This window comes from Lactuca saligna, chromosome 5 (genome assembly GCF_052625555.1).
Source record: "Lactuca saligna cultivar CGN05327 chromosome 5, ASM5262555v1, whole genome shotgun sequence".
Lineage (NCBI taxonomy): Eukaryota > Viridiplantae > Streptophyta > Magnoliopsida > Asterales > Asteraceae > Lactuca > Lactuca saligna.
Genome location: NC_136421.1, coordinates 149,016,641 through 149,040,644, shown reverse-complemented (window position 1 = coordinate 149,040,644; position 24,004 = coordinate 149,016,641). Strand labels below are relative to the sequence as shown.

The window sequence follows — 24,004 nt, the reverse complement described above, 5'->3', positions numbered from 1 at the left end:
ATAAGTTGATTGAAATATATAACAAAATTGGATACATGTGAATACACAAAAAATGAAAAACACATAATGGTCTCACTTTGTGAATAATTACTGAAAATATAAGATATATTGATGATATATGATCCATTAACATAGCCTAGACTGATTTAGAGCGCCAGACTGGCCTGGCACACTCCTGCCAACCCTGCCTGGCATTCCCTTGCCAGCCTTGCTGGGACCTCTCCCGCCAGCCCGGTCTGGTGCTCCCTAGTCATCCATGCTGAGGACTCTCCTCCCGGCCCGACCTGGCGCTCCCTTTCCTGGCGCCCCCTTGCCAGCCTTTCCTAGTGCGTGCCCGCTAGCTTTGCTTTGGGTGCGCCCGCCAGCCCTGCCCGGCGCTTCCGGGCGGCCTTGCCCAACTCCTTGCTAGTTGGGCCTGAATTGGGTTGGCCTAAGGCCTGACCTAATTCCCCTTGACCTAGTTTTCCCCTATAAATAGAATAGTGCAGTACCTCCTCCATGAAGGGAGAGCTTTTCCCTTGGACCTCTCCTAGACCTTTCCCCTAGAACCTTTCCTAGATTATCTGTTCCCCATGGTTCAGCCACCACACTATATTCTGGTAGGGTGGTTCAGCCACCACCCATCGCCGTCAGTCACCATACACCACCACCAGCACCAAGATGGTTCTCTCTAGCTAAAGAGAACCATCTCAGATCTACCAGATGATCTAACTTGACCGTCGGAGTCTGATCCCGGGGCACAGCCCCTGGGGCAGCTCTAAGAACTTTGCTCTGTGATGTCCAGATCTCCGCCGTAGCAGAAGACGAGAAGACTTGTCGGAGGTCGATGTTGCATCATATATGTAGTAATAATCACATGTGTGTGTTAAATAATAAATCATTAAGTATATTATATATATTAATCACCGAGTAGACCGAATTTAACAACACTACTCAGTTCGTAAGGGGCTGATCGGGGAGTACTCGGGATAATGTAACTCGCATCGGTAAGGGGGGGGGGGGGAGTAGCGAGTACTCGGAGGAGTAATCGGCTAACTCAGCGAGTTTTACAACACTGATTACATGCCATGATGATGTTTATTGAACAGTTCAATGACTTCAATTAGACAATATTGACAAAAAAAACTCAGTGACTAAATGTGTACAAATCAAAAAAAATATGGTACCCTTTTAAGTCACTATCACTTTTATAAACAAGGTATGTGATCAAATAAAATAAAAGGTGCTTAAGCCTAAAGTACAACTATAATTTTTTAGTTTGTGATTTCAATGTTACATTTATTTGTATCCATAACTAAACCAAAGAATGTGAATAAAAAATAAATCAAGTAATTTGGACTTTGAATAAAAGGAATTATAAAAAAATGATAAAACAAAAGTAATCCATACAAAACGCTCATAACTCATATGCTTGAGATCTAGAATTCCTTTTAGATAAGCAAAGGTGTTCCAAGCACAAACAGATCCAACAACGTATATATGCCAAAGCCTCTCACAAGATTTTCACTTACATATAAAAAGAAGTATAACTAAATAAAATGCAAAGGGAAAAAAAAAAAAGGCAACCTACTAAACAAAAGCAATGATGGGCAAAATAGTTAAAAATCATACGTACTATACTAATGTATTATGCATTAGAAGCATCAATGACCTTTCAATTTTAAACTTAGGGTTTAGGTCATTTTTGGTCACTTAACTTTTGGTTTTGTACTCATTTGGTCACTTAACTCTTTTTAAGTTTTAAAAGGTCATCAAACTTTTGACTTTGTACTCATTTAGTCACTTAACTTTTGGTTTGGTCACTTAATTTTTTGATTTGTGCTCATTTAGTCACCTAACTTTTAAAAGTGTGCTCATTTAGTCACTAAACTTTTGAAACCACTTAAAAGTTTAGTGACTAAGTGAGCACAATTTTAAAAGTTAGGTGACTAAATGTGGCCAAACCAAAAGTTAAGTGACTAAATGAGCACAAAGCCAAAAGTTTGATGATCTTTTAAAACTTAAAAAGAGTTAAGTGACCAAATGGGTATAAAACCAAAAGTTAAGTGATCGAAAATGACCTAAACCCTTAAACTTAATATATTTAATCTATTAATTTAAAATATGTTTTTCAATGCAAAATATTATTTTATTATTGGTAGACTTTTAAAATGACAATTATAATGCACTTGTTTGTTAGTTTACATGTTAGTTTAAATCCAATAAGTAAATCAAAATTTTAAATAAACTTAGAAAGTATTTCAAATACTATTTTCAAAATATTTAAGAATGTTTACATATTAAATATAAAACAAAAATACAAATCAAATAAAAAATATAAAAAAATTACTTTTTATTATAATTTAATTTTTTCAAAATAAGTGGTTTTTAAATAACTAACATAAAAAAGTACGTTGTGATAACTTACAAACAATGAAACACTTATATTGTATTAACTTACAAACAATGGTTAGATATCAATTAACCATGATCATGATTGAAATTAAAAATGAAAATAATAGATAATACATTAAACTCAATTATTATTCTAAGCATAATATTACTTTTCCAGTTTCAAAGGTAATATGTTTAATTTAATAATTTCAATTGGATGTAAACTTATATTTTAATGATAACATTTTAAAGTTATTAATCAAATATAACTAATTTCTTAATTTAAATATAATTTCAATTTCAAAATACAAATGGGAACTTTAATAAATTAGAGAAAATTATTAAAAGATATTTTTTAGATTATTACTTTTGTTAAATATAAAATCTAAACATAAATTGGTTGGTTTTTTGAACTATTAGCAAAATGTAATTAACATATGGATATAAATATACATATTAAACAAAATACTTAAATAAAAAGATCAAATATACTTAAAAAAATGAATTACTATTTTTAAAAAGAATTAAAAACAATTTAAATATGTCAAGTGTAAAAGCTAAATTTGAAACATCCCAAAATACGACCCAAAAATTTTTGTTGAATAATTACTAAAACACCATGATAAAATCATAAGATAAACTCGTCTGTCAATATCTCACAAACAAAAGTAAAGTGTTATGAGTAAACTGTATCAAGACTATATCGATCACATCTATGAAAATCAAAACAACTCCCAGGACAGCTGAAGCTGTGGTGTGTGTGCGATGCTATCAACCCGAGCTCTTCCCTTTGCTTGCGGAAGTACCTGAAACCAAAACTGAAACTGTAAGCACGAAGCTTAGTGAGCTCCCCCAAATTACCACATACCATATAATACATATAAACACATACTGGGCCTTGCCCACTGCATCGGACCGAAGTCCGGAAACTGCATCGGACCAAAGTCCGGAACTAACCAGGGCCTTGCCCTATGCATCGGATCGGGATCCGTAACTACTGAGGCCTTGCCTCCTGCATCGGACCAAAGTCCAGAACTAACTACATCGGACCGAAGTCCGGAACTGACTGCATCAGACAGAAGTCCGGAACATACTAAACATAGCATCACATAAGCATATCAATTAACATGAGTACATAGATAACATACTACATCAGGATGTAACCCGGAACACATAACACAAAATATTGTCTGAGCCACGAAGGCATCAAACATACTAGAATCTGGATCGAACCGAAATCCGGATACTACTGCTAGCTGAACGGGCCGACATTGTGGCCTTAGACCCGTTCATACTGAAAGGAAACTCACCTCGTGATCTGGCTGCTGAGTGTGTGGCTCCGGGAACTATCTGCTGTTGCTCCGGTATCTCCCCGACTACAAATCCACAATTACACTCAATCAAAGTACTAATAACTGCATTGGGGTAAATGACTCTTTTACCCCTGGCTAAAGTCAACCCTCCTGGTTAAAGTCAACTTTACAGTTGACCTGACTCGCCGAGTTGGGCCGCCAACTCGCCGAGTCCCTACTCTCATTTCTCAACCCTGCTCGCTGCTACTCGTCGAGTTCCCGCTCTATATCAACACTCAGGTCATCTGCATCCGACTCGCCGAGTCGTATGAATAACTCGACGAGTTGTTCTTGAATCATAAGAAGATTGCCTTGGACTCGCCGAGTTGTATGAACAACTCGTCGAGTCCCTCCATCACTGAGTCTGCCCTCCAACTCACTGAGTCCACTCTACCACTGACAGGTTCCCACTCGACATCACTCAAAAGGGGAAAAATCAGGACTCGCAGCTTGACTCGCCAAGTCGTTCTTCCGACTCGCCGAGTCGCATCCATGCAGCTACTCAAAACTCGATTCTGCTTGAATCCAGCATCTAAAACTTATAGATCTGGGCTTCCTTAGCTCAATTAACACGTAAAGATTCTACCATTACGTGTACATAAGCATCCAAGAATATAATAAGGTTCAAAAAGCATGATAAAGGCTCGATCTAGGGTTCTCATACAAAGCAACTTCAAAAAGGCAATAGATCTGGGCTTTACAACTCCCAAATGAGCAGATCTAAGGATATTTCGACCTATTAAGGCATCTAATCAACTATAAGGTTGGAAAAATACATCAACTAACCCTAGAAATGTTATAATGGAGATTTTAAGCATAAAACAGGAGGATTCTGAGAAATACCTTAAAGAACTCTGATTTTGACCTTGGATCTTTGCTCTACACCTCTTCTCTTTGTTCCTTTCTTCTTCTTCTTCTTCAAGCCTTCAAGAATCCACACAAAGACACTTCAATCAATCAAGGGATGGGTTTAGGGTTTCTCACAGCTCTCTGAGGTGAAGGAGGCGAGTTTGGGGCTGATAAGGTGGTTTAAATAGGGTGCAAACCCGGAGATTTAGGTTTTCAACCTGGCAGGCCGACTCGCCGAGTCCCGAATATGGACTCGCCGAGTCGCCAATCTATAAGTTGATCAACAACGCGACCCTACTCGACGAGTCTGCAGTCTACCACGAACTTGCTGAATCAACTCGGTCGTCTTGAGCACCACTTCCGTGCTCCCAATAACCCGCTAACCGACCTCGCCCCAACAAATCAGGGTCCTGCACTTCCTCCCATAAAGCATCTCAAAGGGAGGTCGATCAATGCTCGCATGATAACTGTTGTTATACGAAAATTCCGGTAACGGAAGATACGTATCCCAACTGCCCCCGAAGTCTAAAACACATGCTCGGAGCATGTCCTCGAGAGTCTGAATCGTCCTCTCACTCTGCCCGTCCGTCTGAGGGTGGAAAGCGGTGCTGAAATAAAGACGAGTACCCATCTCGTCATGGAACCGCTTACAGAATCTGGATGTAAAATGGACGTCTCGGTCTGACACCACTGGTATCGGCACTCCATGACATGCAACTATTTCCTGCACATAAATATTGGCTAACTTTTTCGCTGATATGCTCTCCTGGATCGGTATGAAATGAGCACTCTTCGTCAACCGATCCACTACCACCTAAATCGAATCTACCCCTCGTGCGGTCCTGGGAAGCTTAGTGATAAAATCCATGGTGATGTCCTCCCATTTCCACACGGGAATGTCTAACGGCTGCATCTTGCCGTGAGGCCTCTGATGTTCTTCCTTGACCTTCCTGCAAGTCAGACACCTCTCTACATACCAAGCAACATCCCGTTTCATGCAGGGCCACCAATAATCGGGTCGAAGATCTCTATACATCTTCATTGCCCCGGGATGGATAGAAAATCGAGATTTATGAGCCTCGTCCATCAACACCTGTCGTACTCTGCCTCCGTACGGTACCCACACTCTCCCATGAAGGGTCAACAACCCCCGACTATCATAATCGAACGCAGCTGCTCGGCCCACAATCCTCTCACATTTCTGCTTCTCTTCCTTGAGGCCCTCAACCTGAGCCTCCCTGATCCGTTCCAACAACGGAGTAATCACTGTCATTCTCAAACACAAATCTCTGATAGGGGCTACTGTCACCTTCCGACTCAAGGCATCGGCCACTACGTTGGCCTTCCCTGGATGGTAAAGGATTTCACAATCATAATCCTTCAGCACATCCAACCATCTCCTCTGCCTCATGTTTAGACTCGGTTGATCCATAAGGTATCTCAAACTCTTGTGATCCATGTAGATGGTACAACGGACCCCATAAAGATAATGTCTCCAAATCTTGAGGGAAAACACCACTGCCCCCAGCTCTAAATCGTGCGTAGGATAGTTAGCTTCATGAGGCTTCAACTGTCTCGAGGCGTAAGCTATCACATGCCCTCGCTGCATCAACACTGCTCCCATACATGGGCTTGAGGCATCACAGTAGACTACAAAATCCTCTATTCCCTCGGGCAGGAAAAGAATCGGAGCCTCGCATAACCTCTGCCTGAGGGTCTTGAATGTCGTCTGCTGCTCAGGCCCCCAACGAAACACCACCAACTTCCTAGTCAGTCGGGTGAGCGGTACTGCTATCTTGGAGAAATCCTGAATGAACCTCCGGTAATACCCTGCCAACCCCAGGAAACTCCGAATCTCGGATGGAGACCTCGAGACTTCCCACTGCATCACGACCTGTATCTTGGCCGGATCTACCAATATACCCTTCTGGTTGATGAGGTGACCAAGGAACTGCACCTCACGCAACCAAAACTCGCACTTGGAGAACTTTGCGAAAAGCCTCTCCCTTCTCAAAACTTCTAGCACCTCCCTCAGGTGCTCCTCATGCTGCTCCTGAGTCTTGGAGTACACCAAGATATCATCTATGAATACTATCACAGACCGATCCAGCATCGGTCTGCATACACGATTCATTAGGTCCATGAATGCGGCTGGAGTACGGGATCCAAATTATAATAGGTATGGTTTATGATAAACTACACTCACGCACACTACACGTAAACTTGTTAACTTAAGTGGTGAGACATTCACTCCCCGTACGTCCGAGTACGGGATCCAAATTCCTGTGAGTTATAACCAAAATCTCTTGTAGGGAGAGCATGATAATTATGTATAGATCTATATTAGGGTTGACATCCCACACCTCGTTGCTAGCTACAACCGGATCAGCTGGTCTGCGGGTGACAAGAGTCATAGGATCAGGGCGTCTGAAAGACGTTGTGCAGGTTACCTCTAGTCATAGTATGGTTATAGCGATTCATATAGGGAGCTAACAATAAATAAAGTTTATGGGATTTTTATAAAACAAAAAGGGGTTTATGTCGATTTAAAATCACTTTTTATATCAATAAGTACGGATATTACTGTACACTTTCGGTCTGGGTATTTAAGACTACACACCACTTGGGATTTAGAACTACATACACATATTAAAGAAAATATTGGATTTTTTGGATACATTTTCTATCGCTTTTATAAGGAAAACGGTTTACTTCTCTAAAGAAATTTCTTATGAAGTCACCAACCTTTGTGTTGACACTTTTTCAAACAACTTGTTTTCTTAAGGAATCACTAAACAGGTAACCAAGTGCTTTTGAGGATGGGAAGTTAAGGCGTCAAACTTTTCATATTTTGTCAACATATTGTAATTGATTTTGAAACATGTAATTAATACAATGATGTAACTCTTTCAATTATATATATATATATATATATATATATATATATATATATATATATATATATGTTGGTTGTGTTTACTTTCATCACTATTGCCATTGTGGTTATGATACTATACATGAAGTCCTCCACCCCCGGACGTTTCCGCCATCCTTGGTTTGGGGGTGTGATAGATTGGTATCAGAGCATGGTTTATAGTGAATTAAGTATATCAAACCACATAAGATATACAAACTATAAACGCATTTAGGACTAAAAGTCTCTGATTTTAAACATCTCTCAATTAGATACATTTTAGAAAATAAATAGTTTTTCTTGTTAAAGTGTACATAACATACATTACATGTTCGCATAGTGTCATAACTAAGGAGAACATAAAGTGAAAGAGGAGGAGTTGAACACTACGAGTATGCCCTAGCATGTGTAATCAGTTCTGGGAAGGATATAGCCTGATCAACTATATCCGTCCGAGAAGTGACTTACGCATACCGGGGGATAGTCGTAATGGCCGACAAATTTAATAACCTAACTTCACCCTACAAAGAATGCTCTAAGAACCAAATATAAAAATTTAAAAATACTATAGGAGTATTCGTATATTGCTATAGCGCCATGTTATTATTATTATCCGATATGTGCTTCTTACCCCCCATTTCTCGTGCAGACGACATGGCAGGATTTCACATACTCGGGGACCCATACTTTCCCAATCAGGGAAATGTTGGATGGATCGAAGAAGAGCCTGAGCAAAAAATTGAAGAGGACCCCGAAGAGGATCCCGAGGAGGAACCCGAGGAGGAATCCGAGGAAGAACAAGAAGAAGAGGAGGAAAACGAAAAAGAAGAAGAGGAAGACGATGATATAGTCATGATTGAGAACGAAATTGAAGAAGAACCGGAAGTATTTAACCCTCCTTACATCACGAGGGTACCCGCACACTGCTTTGGATACAACGGACCTGAGCCCCGTTAGGTAACGGTGATCGAAAGGTGGAGCCGAAAACAATGTGTGCGATCACCATATGGCGACCAACGAGGTTATTTTGACCTCATCCATGGTGGACCGGTTGATCGAGCCCTCCCAGTCATGACTCAACGAATAGCAAGTATGGATGATCATGATAGGACGACGACCGATCAGGTCAGGGAGCTGAGTGCCATCGTAGAGTCTACCACTTCTCGCACCATAGCTCTGGAACAAGACTCCCACTACAGAGACCAACTCATTCAGGACCTTTTCGCTGCTCGAGCAGAAGCAAGGGAGTATCGGGAAAGATACATGGCACTCGAAGAGAGAATTGTCGCAGCCGAATGGAGATTTGCAGAACTACAGGGCGCATCGACATCATCCCAGACTCCATCAGGGAAGGATCGTCATGATTAGAACGCATTACTATTCTCACATCTTTGTAGTAAAAGTTTATGAGTACGCATTGGTGCTACTCTTTTGTATGTATGTTGACCCTGCGACTAAGTGACTACACTATTCAAAGGGCTTTTGTGCTGCCGAAACTATCTTTTGCATTAATGTAATGTAGACCCTTATGAGGTCAAATTTTCCCCAAAACATTATGTACTAAAAGTTTATCAATGAATTTCGGCTTGCGTTTTATTTTATTGAATGTTTGGCTCTGGACTTCATAACCCGATCACACAAATAGTTTACAAATAATAAAGTCGTGATAAAAATACAAATGAGATGAAACAAGTAACACTCGACTCGTTATTACCATTGAGGTCTTACCGTCTGGTCATTTTTTTTAAATTATGACAAAACCATGCCACCAAGGAAAAGACCAAGACCTTCCGGCAACACAGCGCCGCCCCCTCCGCCACCACCTCCGCAGTTTGATCCTGCGATGTTCCAGGCTGCAGTGACGGCAGCCGTGATGGCAGCAACGTTGCAAATGGGTACAAATGGTTCTGGCAGTTTTGGATCCGGAGCTACCAATTCAATTCATGGGGACAGCATTGGGCGTACAAATGAGTGCTCTTACAAAGACTTCACGAATGGAAAACCTGACACTTTCAATGGAAGCGGGGGCGTCATCACACTGGTGCAATGGTTCGAAAGGACCGAGGCAGTCTTTGAAATCTGTGCTTGTCCCGAAGCGAGCAAGGTCAAGTATGTTGCATTCAGTTTCACCGGAAAAGCTCTTACTTGGTGGAATGGCCGAGTTAAATCACTTACTCCTACAGTGGCTAACTCTATAAGCTTGGAGTATTTAAATGCTTTGATGTTAAAGGAGTATTGCCTGAGAGGCAAAATACAAAAACTTGAAGAAGAACTTTGGAACCTTAGGATGTCGGGCACATATCTTGAAACTTATATTGCCCGCTTCAATGGCCTAGCACTCCTCTGTCCAACAATGGTCACTCCAGAGGAGAAGAAGGTGGAGCGATACCTTTGGGGGCTGTCATCCCAGATTCAAGATAGTGTACTGGCCTCGAAACCTACTACCTTTGAGAGTACCAAGGAATTGGAACAACAACTTATCGATCACAGGGCTAGCCGTGGTACTGTGATAGCCACCACCGACCCAACAAAAGGAGGGAACAACAAGAGGAAGTTCTGGGACAATAAACAAGAAACAACCGACGCAGAACTCCGCCAAGAAGCAACAGACTGTTGTTGTAAATCCATGATTTAACAATAGCATCAACACGATTCCATGTTTCTTCTTTGATGTATGTTGGCCACGGAGTGTTCGGATCAATGCGATCAAGTAGATTCTAAACACATGTGTGGATGTGAAACAGTACCCACGAAGCATATTGCTCTTAAGTTTGATTCAGAATGTGAAGGACACCATTCTTAATGTTAGTGACAGTGAATGATGGGTGGAATGGTGTCTTCCAAGAATAAGAAGATTCGCCTGGTGCTACAATGTTTTATGAGACGGATGTTGGAGAAGAAGAGGGCAGCAACGGTTAAGGCTAGGGCAAGGCTCTGATACCATAAAAATGGTATTCTCGATTGATTCTTCTCATTATACTAAATCAATTATAAATAGAGAACCATTCGTGTAAATAAGGAAAGGATAAACATTGTATGGACAAAATCAAATACAAAAATATAGAATGTATATATATCGTCAAAGAACATTGACCGTTGACTTTTTGACCCTGAGTTTTGGTTAAATTGCTAGTTCTAAAGTGTAGACTAAGGTGTGACCTTGTGTGATTCGATAGGTAGGTTGTAACACCTATTTCGTGAGGTTGAGTTGGGATTTGTATGGCTTTGTGAGTGAGGTGAGTCTTCTCACTATACCGTGTAGGATGTTAACTATCTTTGTGACTCTTGCATGTAGGTTGGACGTGCTCGTTTGTATGTTGTGTAAGGCCCATTTTTATGCTACGCGGGGCTCGTTATGATGGGCGGGGCCAAATTTGTAAGTGGGAGTTGATGTTACGTATCATATGTGGTATTTTGATGAACTCACTGAACTTTATGCTTATAGTTGTGTGGTTAAAACATTTCAGGTACTTCTGGTTCCAAAGGAAAGGGTCCGCCGTGATCGCAACATCCCCTTGATTTTTATTCCTCATTGTTACTTGGATTTACTCTGATGTTGACAATATTTATATTGGCGTTGGTTTTGGAACATTTGTTTGTATCTTTTTGGGTGTTTTGAAAATAAAATTTTAGCGGTATCTTTGTTATAATTATTTACTAAGTTTAGTCAGTTATTTTATAAAAAATAATACATAAAAATCAAGGGAATGGTCATTTTTATCATTATGCACAACAATTCAGATGTTTCAACTAAACAACATTTTAAAATTCAGATCTTCAAAATTCAGAATCTTAAAAATTTAGAACTTTTATAAATTCAGATCTTAAAAATTTAGAACTTGTCAATGAGCCCTAACTCCAATGTAAGTTATTTTCAAAGATCATTGCTGGTTGGTTACTCAAAAATAATGTAACCATTATTAGTTTTAAAAGTCTAATAATCACTATGGAACCAACTAATTAATTCATTCCATCACCATTAACCAAGAAATTGTAAAAGTCAATCGGCTAAATGGCATAATTAAGGAACAAACATTTGTCGGATTTTATTATAAATGCATAGTTTTGTCTATTCTCTTCAAGCATAAGTCAGCTTCACACAGAAGTTCTCGGCAGAACTTCCTATCTTGGTTATTTTCCTCTCTGAATCAACAATAGCCATCCACTGCTTCACCACGTCAAGCAGCTTCATTTCCGGGGCAAGAAGTTTTCCATTCAAGAAGATACCAACCTGTTCAGATTATTAAAATATAAGTCATTACAGAAAATATTTTTGTGATACAAAAACATGAAAAAGAAGAACAAATACATGTCTATGAGACTGTGACGTCCTTGTTCTATTAGTAAAGTCTATATTTGCTGAATCTCCATGGAAAAAGAACAATTAACGGACAACTGAACTCTAACGAAAACTGAAGTTTTTTAGGCATACAAAAATCAAGTTATTGTATGTAGTTAAGAGTCGCATGGTTCAATGTTTATGCAAGAACACATAAGAAACGCAAAACATACTCTCTAACAGTTTCATGTTTTTTAGTTATTAGATTTACATGGGGACAATTTCCTTCTGCCTATGAAATATTGTTCATTATAGCAATTTGTGCATGATGCATTGATAGCAGCTGCATATTCCAATGCACTTTGTCCCCTTAGCACTTCAAAAGGAGTTTACATTTACTAAATTATATATGTTTAAAAATCTATAACTAAAATCCACTAGTTCTTTGATGAATGGAACCAAAGTTATATGCAATTAATTGAATCAGAAAAATTACAAGATACCTCCTGTTGGTGAACATGCTTAAGTTGCAACGCGATATACTTCATGAGAATAGACACATCTGGATTCCCCTCCATGCTAGAATAATTTGTTTTTAATCAGTACATGCAAGTTACAATGACCAGAAAAATGAATGTCAAAAATTTATTTCCTAATAAACTGGTGAATTATATGGACATTAAACAACATTATACTGAAAAGGCCGATGTACTTACGTTATCTGTAAGTATGGTTCCACTAGAAGTTGCAGAGTGTTCTTTCTGTTGGTACCGAATCAAAGACAAGAAAATAAAAAAGATAAGATGGTGAAGATACTATTAGCTATATGATTAAATTTAAAAGGGATCTTTATAGCTCACTGATCACAGGAAGGAGTTAAACTGAACCAAGCAGAATGATTCTTTTTTGCTGGATTCAGATGCATTCCAGCGTCAACCACATCTTGTGGACAGATCCTGTTCCAAAAAGAAGGTGCAAGTTCAACAGTATTTTGCTGCTTATTTCTCCTCTTTCGTTTTTTGATTCCTGTCCTCATATCCGTAGTTGATTGATCTTTAGCCTGCTTGGACGACTGAATCTGCCACATACATATTTAATTAAGCGAACAAAAAAGAATTTTGGATTAGGTCTACAGGTCTAGAAATCTGAATGCCAAAAATGACTGATGATTATATAATCAGACTCAAGGATAAAGTCATTGTTTTACCTTCTTTCCTTGATTATCCGGTGAGTTTGATCTTCCAGAAGAATCTCCAACTTATAATTGCTATTTATTTGTTCCTCTTCTTTAGAGCCGGCGCCAATAAGAGGATAAAAATAGCAATCATCAACGACAGAAGGTAAAACGTTCTATAATCGACAAGACGATGGAGAGCTGCAGAGATGGAACGTAGAAATAAAAATCGGATAGCAGCGTTTCAGCAGACAGTGATCAGGTGCGTGATCTGACGGCGGCAGAAGATATGTTTGGCACGCCTAGGGTAAATGACCAGAAATCTCATATATATCGCTTGTAGTCTTGACTCTTGAGAGAAGCAGCCTGTTATCTTTTGGGCATTTATTTTCTATTGATATTGTCCAAACCGATACCAATCTTGGAGTCGTGGGCATTGCTTAGGAATAGAACACAGGAAAGAAACATTAATTTGCAGCCCAATCAACCTACAACCTATCACACGTCCAGGGACATGTTTTTTCTTTCACCGGATTGACATGCATAACTCCAGGCCCAACCTTTCCTTCCTCCAATATGCAGACCAACAGATCTTCATGGGGCTTTGCAGGTCCAAGGATAATCCAAGAAAGTAGAAACACCATAAGGATTTTAACTTGTTTCCATCTCGAGTTTCATCTTAAGCTTAAATACCTTCAGAAGAATAGGCCATGAAAAACAAACTATCTAGATGAACATACACAAGGAATGATGTATGGTCGTTTATAAAACGACCTATCATGACCATCTGTTACAAACTATGGATGATTGGAACTTATCTACTTTAATGAAGTGGTGGCAGTGAAAGCTACGTCAAAAACGATAAAAGAAAGAATTACATGTGACCCGCGCACCATCTGAAAGGAGAATGTATGTGGCCCAATCATATCGTATTTTTGAAGATTTTCAGTTGGCCAACCACTATGGGCAGCACATTAAAAAAATAAAAAATAAAAATTAAGAAAAAAAAGGGTTCTCGGTAAACGCGTGTGAAAAATGGTTTGTCTTTAATTAGATGGGTAATTATTATTTCACAACATTCTTCGTGTGGTTCAATTTTAAACGTTAGAAAGAGAGTTACAGGGGAATGAATAGGGTAAATTATATAAATATCAAATTGAGTAGTTTTTCATCAACAATTATCAATCACTTTTATCCATGATCAAAATGGTAAACACTCTTCGTTTTATATCCTTCGTATTAAGGAAAAGGAAAATGATTTGCCAATTATGAAGAAAGAGTACTCACTGATGAAATTTAGTAAGTAGATTATATTACATGTTTGGCTACCAAATAAGAGGTAAAAAGTATTTTGTTTATTCCATAATTATATCTAGATTCATGAATCTCAGAGTAGTTGATTTGGTATCTACTTGTGGTGATAGTAAAATTAGATCTTGTATGATGGTTTGTTTTTATTGTTGTCAATTGAAGTGAAAAACGCTAAAATTAGACTAAAATATAATAAATATTAAGTAGATTTGTGGATTTATATAACTCAGACTTGTTTGATGCTATTTAAAGTGGTGTACGTTGACAATAGAAAGTCATAGATGGTAAAACACAAGTTTCTTAGGTATTGGAAGCAAATGAATACAAGGAGTTAGGAATTTTTTAACCATGAAATATCAAGGTGAGTAAACACAGCTATTTTTATGGTTCTTATGATTTTTATTTTGAAAATGGTGTTCATGTGGGACTACCTAGTTAACCATGGGTATTTCGTAAGTGTAGAGGTCCGCTTGACATTACATCATGATCTGAAGGCACTGATGATATAATGTAGATGGGTTACCAACACTATATAGTGATCCAAAATGCAAGCTAAAAGGGGTGATTATTTAGTGACCCAAGCTAAGTTCACCCAAAAGTGTGGTGGGGCCAAACCCAAATGTATAAGTCAATATTATTTATGGTTATAAATTGTTATTCTTCACATGTTTCTTGAAGAATATGATGATCACATTATTGTTACGTATATGATGACTTTATGATGTAGAAAATTTTAGATTGCCGAATAAGCTTATTGCAGTTTCTGGTTGCTTGTATGTTTCACTATTACATATGTGTATGCTAGTAGCAAAGGCAAGGACTTTGCTTATAAACTATATGAGATATGAGGATCTAGAAAGTATTTTCTTTTATGGGTGTTCTATGTATTAATATTGTGGTGTTACATTATTGTATCACCCAAGAAATCATGATTGAAAGAAACCGTTCTCTTTCAATTTCCTAAAACTTGACCATAAATGGGGCAACAATAATTTAATGTGTATATATAAAAAAATTATGTCTAGATGAATAGTCGCTACTATAACCATAATAAGTATCAAAATTCTGAAACATACACTAAATTTATGTCTATGATAGGTATTGAAATTGTTTTGTCATGATTTTATGAAAAAATTCTATCTTAGAAATACATTAGCTATTTCTAGGACCAAACTTTGAATAACGAAGAACATGATGATAAAGCACAAATAGTTAAATCGTCCATAAGTCATAATCTAGAGATTTAAATTTCTTCTAGCAGGACTAAATAAACTTAGTTAACGTATGGTTTGCAACCTTTGAGCAACGGTGAACTTTTAGTACCAAGGGATCTATCACAATATATTTTCCAAATCTTATGACAAGAATATATTCAAATATTATAAGAATTATAACCATAAAAATGAAGTGGAGATTATACTTTCTAAAAAAGCAACGATATACAAAAGGTGCCATTTGGAAACTAGAATCCTTGGATTGTCATGGGCTCATACAAAAGAAAATTATTTACCGTATTCATTGTAAAGCTAATCAAGAAAGATGGAAGAAACTGGTGAGTGGGATTGAATTATACCTTGATCTTGGTACTAATCGATGAATTCAAGTGTGTGTTTATGTGAAAGTTCCTTAATAGGTTTCAATTCTTCATAATGCTTTATGACATATATTTATACTTCCTAGGAAAATAGAACTCATGTATTATTAGAGTTGTAAATGATTCTACAATAAAACAAAAGATGTTTTATGCCTTGAAAAAAATAAATGAATGTTCCAGTAAGATAAATCTTTCTAAATTAAATGTATCATGGTAATCATTAAATGAATAGGTACAATACATTCTTTCTAGTACAACGATTGTAACCATATAAAATATTTTAGTTATGAGCGACATGAATAGTTTTATATTTTTGTGGGTCCCTAAGTTATGACACAAATTGAAAAAACTTGCCCATTGACAACACTGATTCACACACCATACACCTCGACATCCCTTAGAATCTCTTTAGATTCAAATTAGGGTGTCTATGACATGTAGCTTAACATGTCTTACTATGTCTTACTAGGTGACCTATTAACGAGTTGTTTAACATACTTGGTTTGTAAAAATTTATGTATCATCTTAAAGAATTGTTTGATCTAGAGGTTATACTCGGTCATGAAGATGCTCTCTGCATCTATATAACACGCTGAAAATGTCTATTGATATAAACTAGAGTAAGTATTCAATTTTTTTTAATAAGTTAATTATTAAGGGATTATTCATTTTATTTATTCGAGGCACTAGATTAAATTTTTTTTGTTACTGATCGTCTTTCTTATAATTTTGAAAAATTATTGGTCTAAATTTGTTAGTTCTCATGCACTATTTCATGAGAAATTTCAAATTTAAGCCTTATAATTTTCATGTATATAAAAGTTAGTGCCCTAAAAGTGGTAAAATATAATGTTATATTTGGTGAGTAATTAAGTAGTTCCCGGTTACAAATGATATAGATGGCATATTAATAAAAATCCTGTTGTAATTTTATAAATTTATATATTTTAAAAAGTAATTAAAGATCATGGTGATTCCTAATCAAATGTGGACAGACCTAAAATTCATAGTATAGACTAACACTAAAATAAAATACTTATATTTTCTCTTTAAAAAAATAATAATTAAATAAATAAATAAAACTGTAAATGGTTACGAATCTACCTCACTATAAAGTTATCCATAAGCTTATTCAACTCATTATACAACAAATAATGTATTAATGAAAATCCCACATGGTCTTACATATTAAAAAAAAAGTCTTAAAATATCATGTTAAGTATTAGTTATTTGTATGGTAAAAGCAATTATTTGTATGGTAAAACTCAGGTTGTGCATAACATAACTGTTAGTAAGGTCGATTCATCATCAAAATGATATTCCAACAGTATTAACAAAATAATAGTGTTTGTAAAACTTTCTATATCATCTAAATTTGAATTTATAATTTTACATTATAATGGATCGAATTGTATTTTCTATAACCCCTTTTAATCCATTTTTCATATTCTTGTTAGGGAATAATTTATTTCATCATAAGTATTATTTCATGATATTGTTTCCATTCACGCTTAAATCAAATTAAAAATCATTATAGTAATCAATGTTGTAGCGATTGAGAAATTAGAAGATACGCACATCTATATATATCATTCATTTTTTAATCATTACAATCTTCAAATTAGACATGTAAAAAAACTTACCAAATTTGACTTTGATATATATGAAAATCGATTGCGTTACTTCTTCCTGGAATTCCCTTTCCCAATCTAAATGATTTTTCTTCTAATTATCTCGGCTGCATACAATGAAATGAGAGTGATTAGGGTTTCCTCTTGTTATTGTTTGTGGAACGTGTACATTGCAAAAAGGCTGAGGGCATAATCTTAAATTTTTAATCATGGTCCATGGTTCATATATTATTGACATTTTATATTTCAACCAAAGTCGAAAGTGCACAATTTTAGGTATATTAATGATTCACCATTGGCCAGGATACTGCTAAAAGGAAAAAAAAAGGTTTCTCCTCCTAAAGGCAAGTGAAAGACCTTGGTCGGACACTCCAATCAAGGTCTCAAGAGAAAGGTCGATTTCGAGATAGTTCCTACCAGTTAACCAAAGGAGGTGTTTGTTTCTACTGCTAGTCAAATGGACATTGGAAATGTAGTCGCTCTAAATACATGGAGGATCTAAAGAAGAACAAAGTCAAGGAGCGTAGCGCCTCAGATATATTGAGGATTGAATTCCATAGTACATCAACTTCCAATTCTTGGGTTCTTGGTACATGATGTGATACTCATTTTTACTCTAATAGGCAAGGAGTAAAGGAAAGTAGGAAGCTGAAGCATAAGGGGCACAACCCAATCAAAAGACATAAACACACCGCACCTATTATAAGGATTGGGGATTAGTAGCTCGTGATTAGTAGTGGTGTTACTTTTAGATTATTAAATTCTTGTTACTCGCCTTATTTGGCATGCAACATTATTTCTTTTTATGCATTGTACAATGGTGGTTTTCATTTTTCTTTTGATAATGAAAATTTTGATATTTTGGTTTGTAAGAATGGTTATTTTTACTTTAAAGCTAGCATTTGCAATGGTACATATGAAAACGTTATTTGTGTTAGTAAATCTAATTATCTAATCATAAACATTTATTCTTCCGAAAATGTTTCAGATAAATCATGTATATGACATCGTCATCTTGGCCATATAAAATAGAAACATATCATCAAGCTCCAATTAAATGATATCTTGGAATCATTTGACATGTATGCGAACCATGCTTACTTTGCAAGATGATAAAAGCACCATTAATAAGTAACTGTGAAAGAGGCAAGGATTTGTTGGACCTTATATACACATATATGTGTAGACCGTTAAGATCCACAGCAAGACATGGTGAACGATACTTTGTGACTTTTATTGATTAATTTTTAAAAAAATTGTAACATACATATTTATAGTCAATATAATGATATTTTACTAAATTATTTACTTCCTTATTTATAGGTATTGACGTTAAATAAATAAATTATCTAATTAACATTTTCATTTAATTAATCTATAAATCAACAAAAAAAGGTCCATTCATTTTGAATTTTAAAGACTGGAATTTTAACTTTATTCCAAATTAAAATACTGGTAATCAATTAATTGATCTTAAATGTCAAACAATTAATTCCTTATTTACATTTTTTTTATAGGATTTGACATTAAATAAATAAAATAGATAATAAACATTTTCATTTAATGTACTCTAAAAATCATCCAAAGAAATATATATTCATTTTTAATTTTGAACACGAGAATTTTAGCTTCATTCAAAATTAAAATACATGTAATCCATACTTATTCCATATCTACCGATAATTCATAAAAAATGAAACTAATTAGCAATTAATTTTGAAATTTAAAATCACTTAATTGATATATTACCATTAATATAGAGTATAATCATTCTATTTATTGATTAGGATCCCGATTAATTTGATATCAATTTTTTTTCTATATTCAATTTATTCTCTAAATACCATTGTTCTTATTCTTTTAACTCACAACATTTTAGACACTCACTATTTTGATTTCAAGCATCGAAGTTGCTTCTCCTTCAATCTTTCATCCACGTTCCATCTTTATTCTCTTATTCTTAAGTTTATAAATATGTATTTGTAATATCCATTAGATATTATATGGAAATAAATAAATAAAATTTCAACATTATACTTCCAATTTATACTATTTTAGCATTGTACTTTTAAAGTCTCATTTATTAAAGTACAATAACGTTCTACATTGAAATCCATACCATTATAGTTTTATAAACTTTAATATTTTCTATATTTCACCATATTTTAGTATTGAATTTTAAAATTTTCTTAGGGATAATGCTTAAAAGAGTAATATATTTTTCGATTTGTACACATTTGGTCGCTGTGTTTTTTTTGGTCCACATTTACCCCTTCAATTTGCTAAATTGTACACATTCAGTCCTTATGACCGGTTACTCATTCGGTACTTATGAATGTGTGGTGTTGTTGATGTTTATGTGTAATGTCTCATTTTCACAATCAAAATTTTCATTTTAAATAAGGAAAAAGTTCCTAATTATAAATCCATTATTAAGAAAAAATGTTTATTCCAAAATACATTAATCCAAATTCAGAGGAATATAAAAAACACGGAATCCTCAATACTATTGATAACTATATAAAGTCTTGTAAAGTCATGTCTTCGCCTTCCAACGATCAACGATACAACCTCAAAACATAAAAAATTGGGTAGGCATAAATTTTAGTGGGTTTCTCCCAAAAAACCCAATACAACAAACGTATTATCATACATAATGTGCCCACACTCATCAGATAGGAATACCTTGGCCTAATTAGTTATCGGACTCGAATGCCAACATGCAACAAGTCCAATCGGTCAGCGGACTAGAATACTCAGGGTTTGTTGGCATGCTGCCTTAACGCAAGCACTCTTCTTGAGCCTCCGTGCCAATGACTTACATCCGGACCGCACCAAGTATCTTAGCCTACAAAATATAGCAGGACTACCTGAACCTGTCCCACCAACATATAACTAACCCACATAAGATGTCATGAGAAAACCTAAAGAAATCATTCATAAGTACTGAATGAGTACAAAAAAAATGACTCATTTTGCAACAAAAAAATATTAAGGACTAAATGTGTACAAAAATATTAAGGACTAAATGTGTACAAAGTGAGAAATATATTACCCTATTAAGTCATATTACCGGCTAACCTAGAGTAGCTGGTCATAAAGACTAAATGTGTACAGTTTCACAAGTTGAAGGGGGTAAATGTCGACGAAAAAAAAGTCAGTGACTTAATGTGTACAAATCAAATAATATATTACCCTTTTAAGTCATTATCCCATTTTCGTATTATATCAATGTAGTTTGATATTTTAATTTCCAAACCCGTGTAATGCACAAGTCTGTAACCTAGTTTAATGTTATAATAATTTGTTAAATAAGATTTTATATATACATTTGTTTGTTTGTATATACAAATCAACATATGAATGTATATGTCTGTCCATTCATACATACATACATACATACATACATTCATTCACATGTATATATGGATACATACACATACACACACACACACACACACATATATATATATATATATATATATATATATATATATATATATATATATATATATATATGAAAAGACACGAAGACAGACATGCGGATCTTTGGATGATGAAATCCTCTAGAACCCGTAAATATTGCAAGGTAAGTGGTTTATTATTTATAACACCAAGGGTGGTATCCCTAAGCTTAGAAATTGACCTTGAATAATAAAGCTTCATCCTTGGGACCAAAAAGGTCCACAAACTCAACACAAGAGATCTAAGTATTCATAAGGAAGTTGAAGACTTTATACCTTCCAAAAGCCTGAAATGAAGCAACCAACTTGGATCTACACCTTCTCCTTTGAACCACCACCTTGCTTTAACCTTTACTTCCTTGGAAAAGTGATTCAAAACACCAGAATTCACTCAAGGGGCCTTCCAAGCACAAGAACACACAATATACGAATTAGGATTTTGTGGGAGCTACTTAAAGATGAGGGGGAAGTTGGTCCTTAAGATATAACGTCCTTAATACATTGCTCAACCATAAAAATTAGGGTTTTGATTATGGACACAAACACTACGTGTACGCTTTAGTATGCAACGCGTACGTACATGGCATCTGCGCCCATAAACAACTAGTACGCTCAGTATACATAAGGCGGTATGCCTAGCGTACGACACCCCCTTAAGGCCCAAAATGGAGAAAGTCCAAGAAATCCAAGGTCTAACCAGAAATATTTACAACATAAATCAAATTAAATAAACACCTTGAAAAATTGAGCGTTACACAAATTCTTGTTTTAGAGAAAGGCTGAGACTATTTTTGAGAGTTTTAGAGGAGGTTGTTAAGAAAATGTCATCCACGTAAATGAGAAGGTAAGCAATGCCATTACCCTTTTTGTAGATGAATAAGAAAGTTTCACTTTTACTACAAACAAACCCAATAGTCAGAAGATATGTAGCAAACCGTTTTCGCCAAGCCCTCAGCGCTTGCTTAAGTCTGTACTGAGATTTCTTTAGTTTGCAAACATAGTATGGCTATTTAGGGTCGAAGAACCCTAGAGGTTGGTGCGTGTATACTGTTTCATTCATGCGGACAAGTCAGAAGACATTTTTAACATAAAATTGATGGACATCCCAATTTCAACTCAAAGAAAGGGAAAAAAGAGTACATATGGTGGAGGTTTGACAAGAACACTGAATGTTTCATTACAGTCAATACCGATCTCTTGTGTTTTTGCCATTTACAACTAATCGTGCTTTGTGGTGTTTTAGAGTACCATCAGCCTTAAATTTGTGTCAAAAATCCAGTGGCAACAAATTATGTTTTCATCCGTTGGTCGTAGGACAAGATCCCATGTGTAACAACCCGAAGTTGTCCATTGCCGAAGACCCGTTCTACCCGTAAAAATCCGCGGTTTACCAATTTGGTCCGATTTTGTTTTTGGGCTATATTATTTAAAGTTATATGTTAATTTTAATCTCATGAGTGTCCAAACCTCTTAGGAACTCATGAAATTAGCCCAAAATGTGTATTTCAAAAGTTTTAGAAAAGTCCCCGCCGGGTTACGACAATTTAATTGGGTGCGACCAAAAGCCCTGTTTAATGCCGGTATCGGGTAGAATTCCACCGTGTCCAAGTTTTGGAACCTATTAAAAGAAGGTCAAACTTTAATTTGAAGCTTTTTCTTCCTCTCTCTACTCTCTCTCTCTAACCTCTCTCCTCAACCAAGTTTAAGGGTCCAAAATCACCAATTTAAGGCTTCTAATCACCAAGGTACCTTCCCTAACTCCTAGTAGAACATCTTTGGCTTTCAAATTCGAGATTAAACCATGATTTAGGGCCTTGTTCATGTGTTTACCACCCTAGAGCATGCTTGGGCCGTAAACACATATTAAAGGGGTTTGTATGCCCTTAAACCCTTCTAAAACTCCATTAAGGCTTAGATATGACTTGTAGAATTATGGAATTGGCCTTAGAACACCTTGAACATTAATTTAGAGGAGTAAACATGAGTTTACTGCCCAAGAACATGCTTGGGCCATAAAATCATTTACATGGGGAGTAAACTCCTTCTAATGTGTTAAAATTCCATTTACACACACCATAAGCATTGGGATAAATTCTAGAAGTGACCACAATCAAGTTTGGGACCTTAAAACATATTAAAACACTCTTTCAAGGAGTTCATGGCCATGAGGGGGTTCATGGGCCGTAAACTCCTAAATCCATGCCAAAAGTCCCCCAAAAATTTATACAAGGCTTGGAAAAATCATTTGGAATCACATATGATTGATTAAGGGAGTAAAACATTAAGGATTTGTGTGACGGGGAGTTTACGGCCATAAAATCCATGTTTACTGCCGTAAACTCCAATAAATGGTCCTTAAGTGAGTTTAAATTCATCCCAATGCCTTAGATGCAATCCTAGCTAAATTATCCATGAGTTATTAAGCCATTATCACCCAAAAACACCTTCCATGAGTTCACGGCCGTGAAATCATGTGGATGGGGTGTTTAAGGCCGAAAACTCCTCTATGAGTTTACTCTTGAAGAGTAAACTCCATATCCAAGCCTTACATGACTTCAAATGCCACCTAGGTCCTTCCAAACACTTGTAATGAGGTGTTTCCGCAACTAGAAGTGTTTGTCCCTAACAAATAAATAATTGAAGTCCTAATTAGATACAAATGTGTATCTTTTATAATTCATAGGAACCTTGTGCATTTGCAAACCCAGGATTGACGTTTAGCATCCAAACCGACACATTCCGCGATTGGTGAGTTCATACCCCTACCCTTTTTCAATGGTTTTTCAATGTTTTCAGGAGGGAATACAAGCAAACTACAAATATTTTCAAAACAGAATATTGATGTATTTCAATAAATATTTGGCAAATTTATAAATATATTTACCCCTTATGTATTATGCTGAGCATAAGGGATAATTTATCAACTACAACTATATGAATTACAGTAAAGGAAACAACCTTACTAATCAAATTATTATGGGAATAATTTGGGGATCTTTAGTTCTTGTTTAGACGTGTACTGATATATATATATATATATATATATATATATATATATATATA

The 24,004-nt window shown here is 36.0% G+C and overlaps 1 protein-coding gene across 1 annotated transcript; it reads right to left on the bottom strand.

The window, feature by feature from the left end:
* Positions 1-11,435: 11,435 nt before the first annotated feature.
* On the bottom strand, positions 11,436-13,701 carry LOC144997384 (E3 ubiquitin protein ligase DRIP2-like). Its single transcript, XM_078957287.1, has 5 exons — positions 12,975-13,701; positions 12,628-12,845; positions 12,484-12,528; positions 12,271-12,346; positions 11,436-11,719 (listed from the first exon to the last, which is right to left on the bottom strand). The coding sequence occupies exons 2-5, from the start codon at positions 12,801-12,803 to the stop codon at positions 11,567-11,569; spliced, it is 450 nt and encodes a 149-aa protein (XP_078813413.1). The 5' UTR covers positions 12,804-12,845; positions 12,975-13,701; the 3' UTR covers positions 11,436-11,566.
* Between the last annotated feature and the right edge of the window lie 10,303 nt (positions 13,702-24,004).

Excerpts from the sequence above, each read along its gene's own strand:
- LOC144997384 (XM_078957287.1), bottom strand. The coding sequence starts at position 12,803 with ATGAGGACAGGAATCAAAAAACGAAAGAGGAGAAATAAGCAGCAAAAT. Across the intron at positions 12,529-12,627 it reads TTAACTCCTTCCTGTGATCA|AAAGAACACTCTGCAACTTC; the intron begins GTGAGCTATAAA and ends CGGTACCAACAG. Across the intron at positions 11,720-12,270 it reads AGCATGTTCACCAACAGGAG|GTTGGTATCTTCTTGAATGG; the intron begins GTATCTTGTAAT and ends TAATCTGAACAG.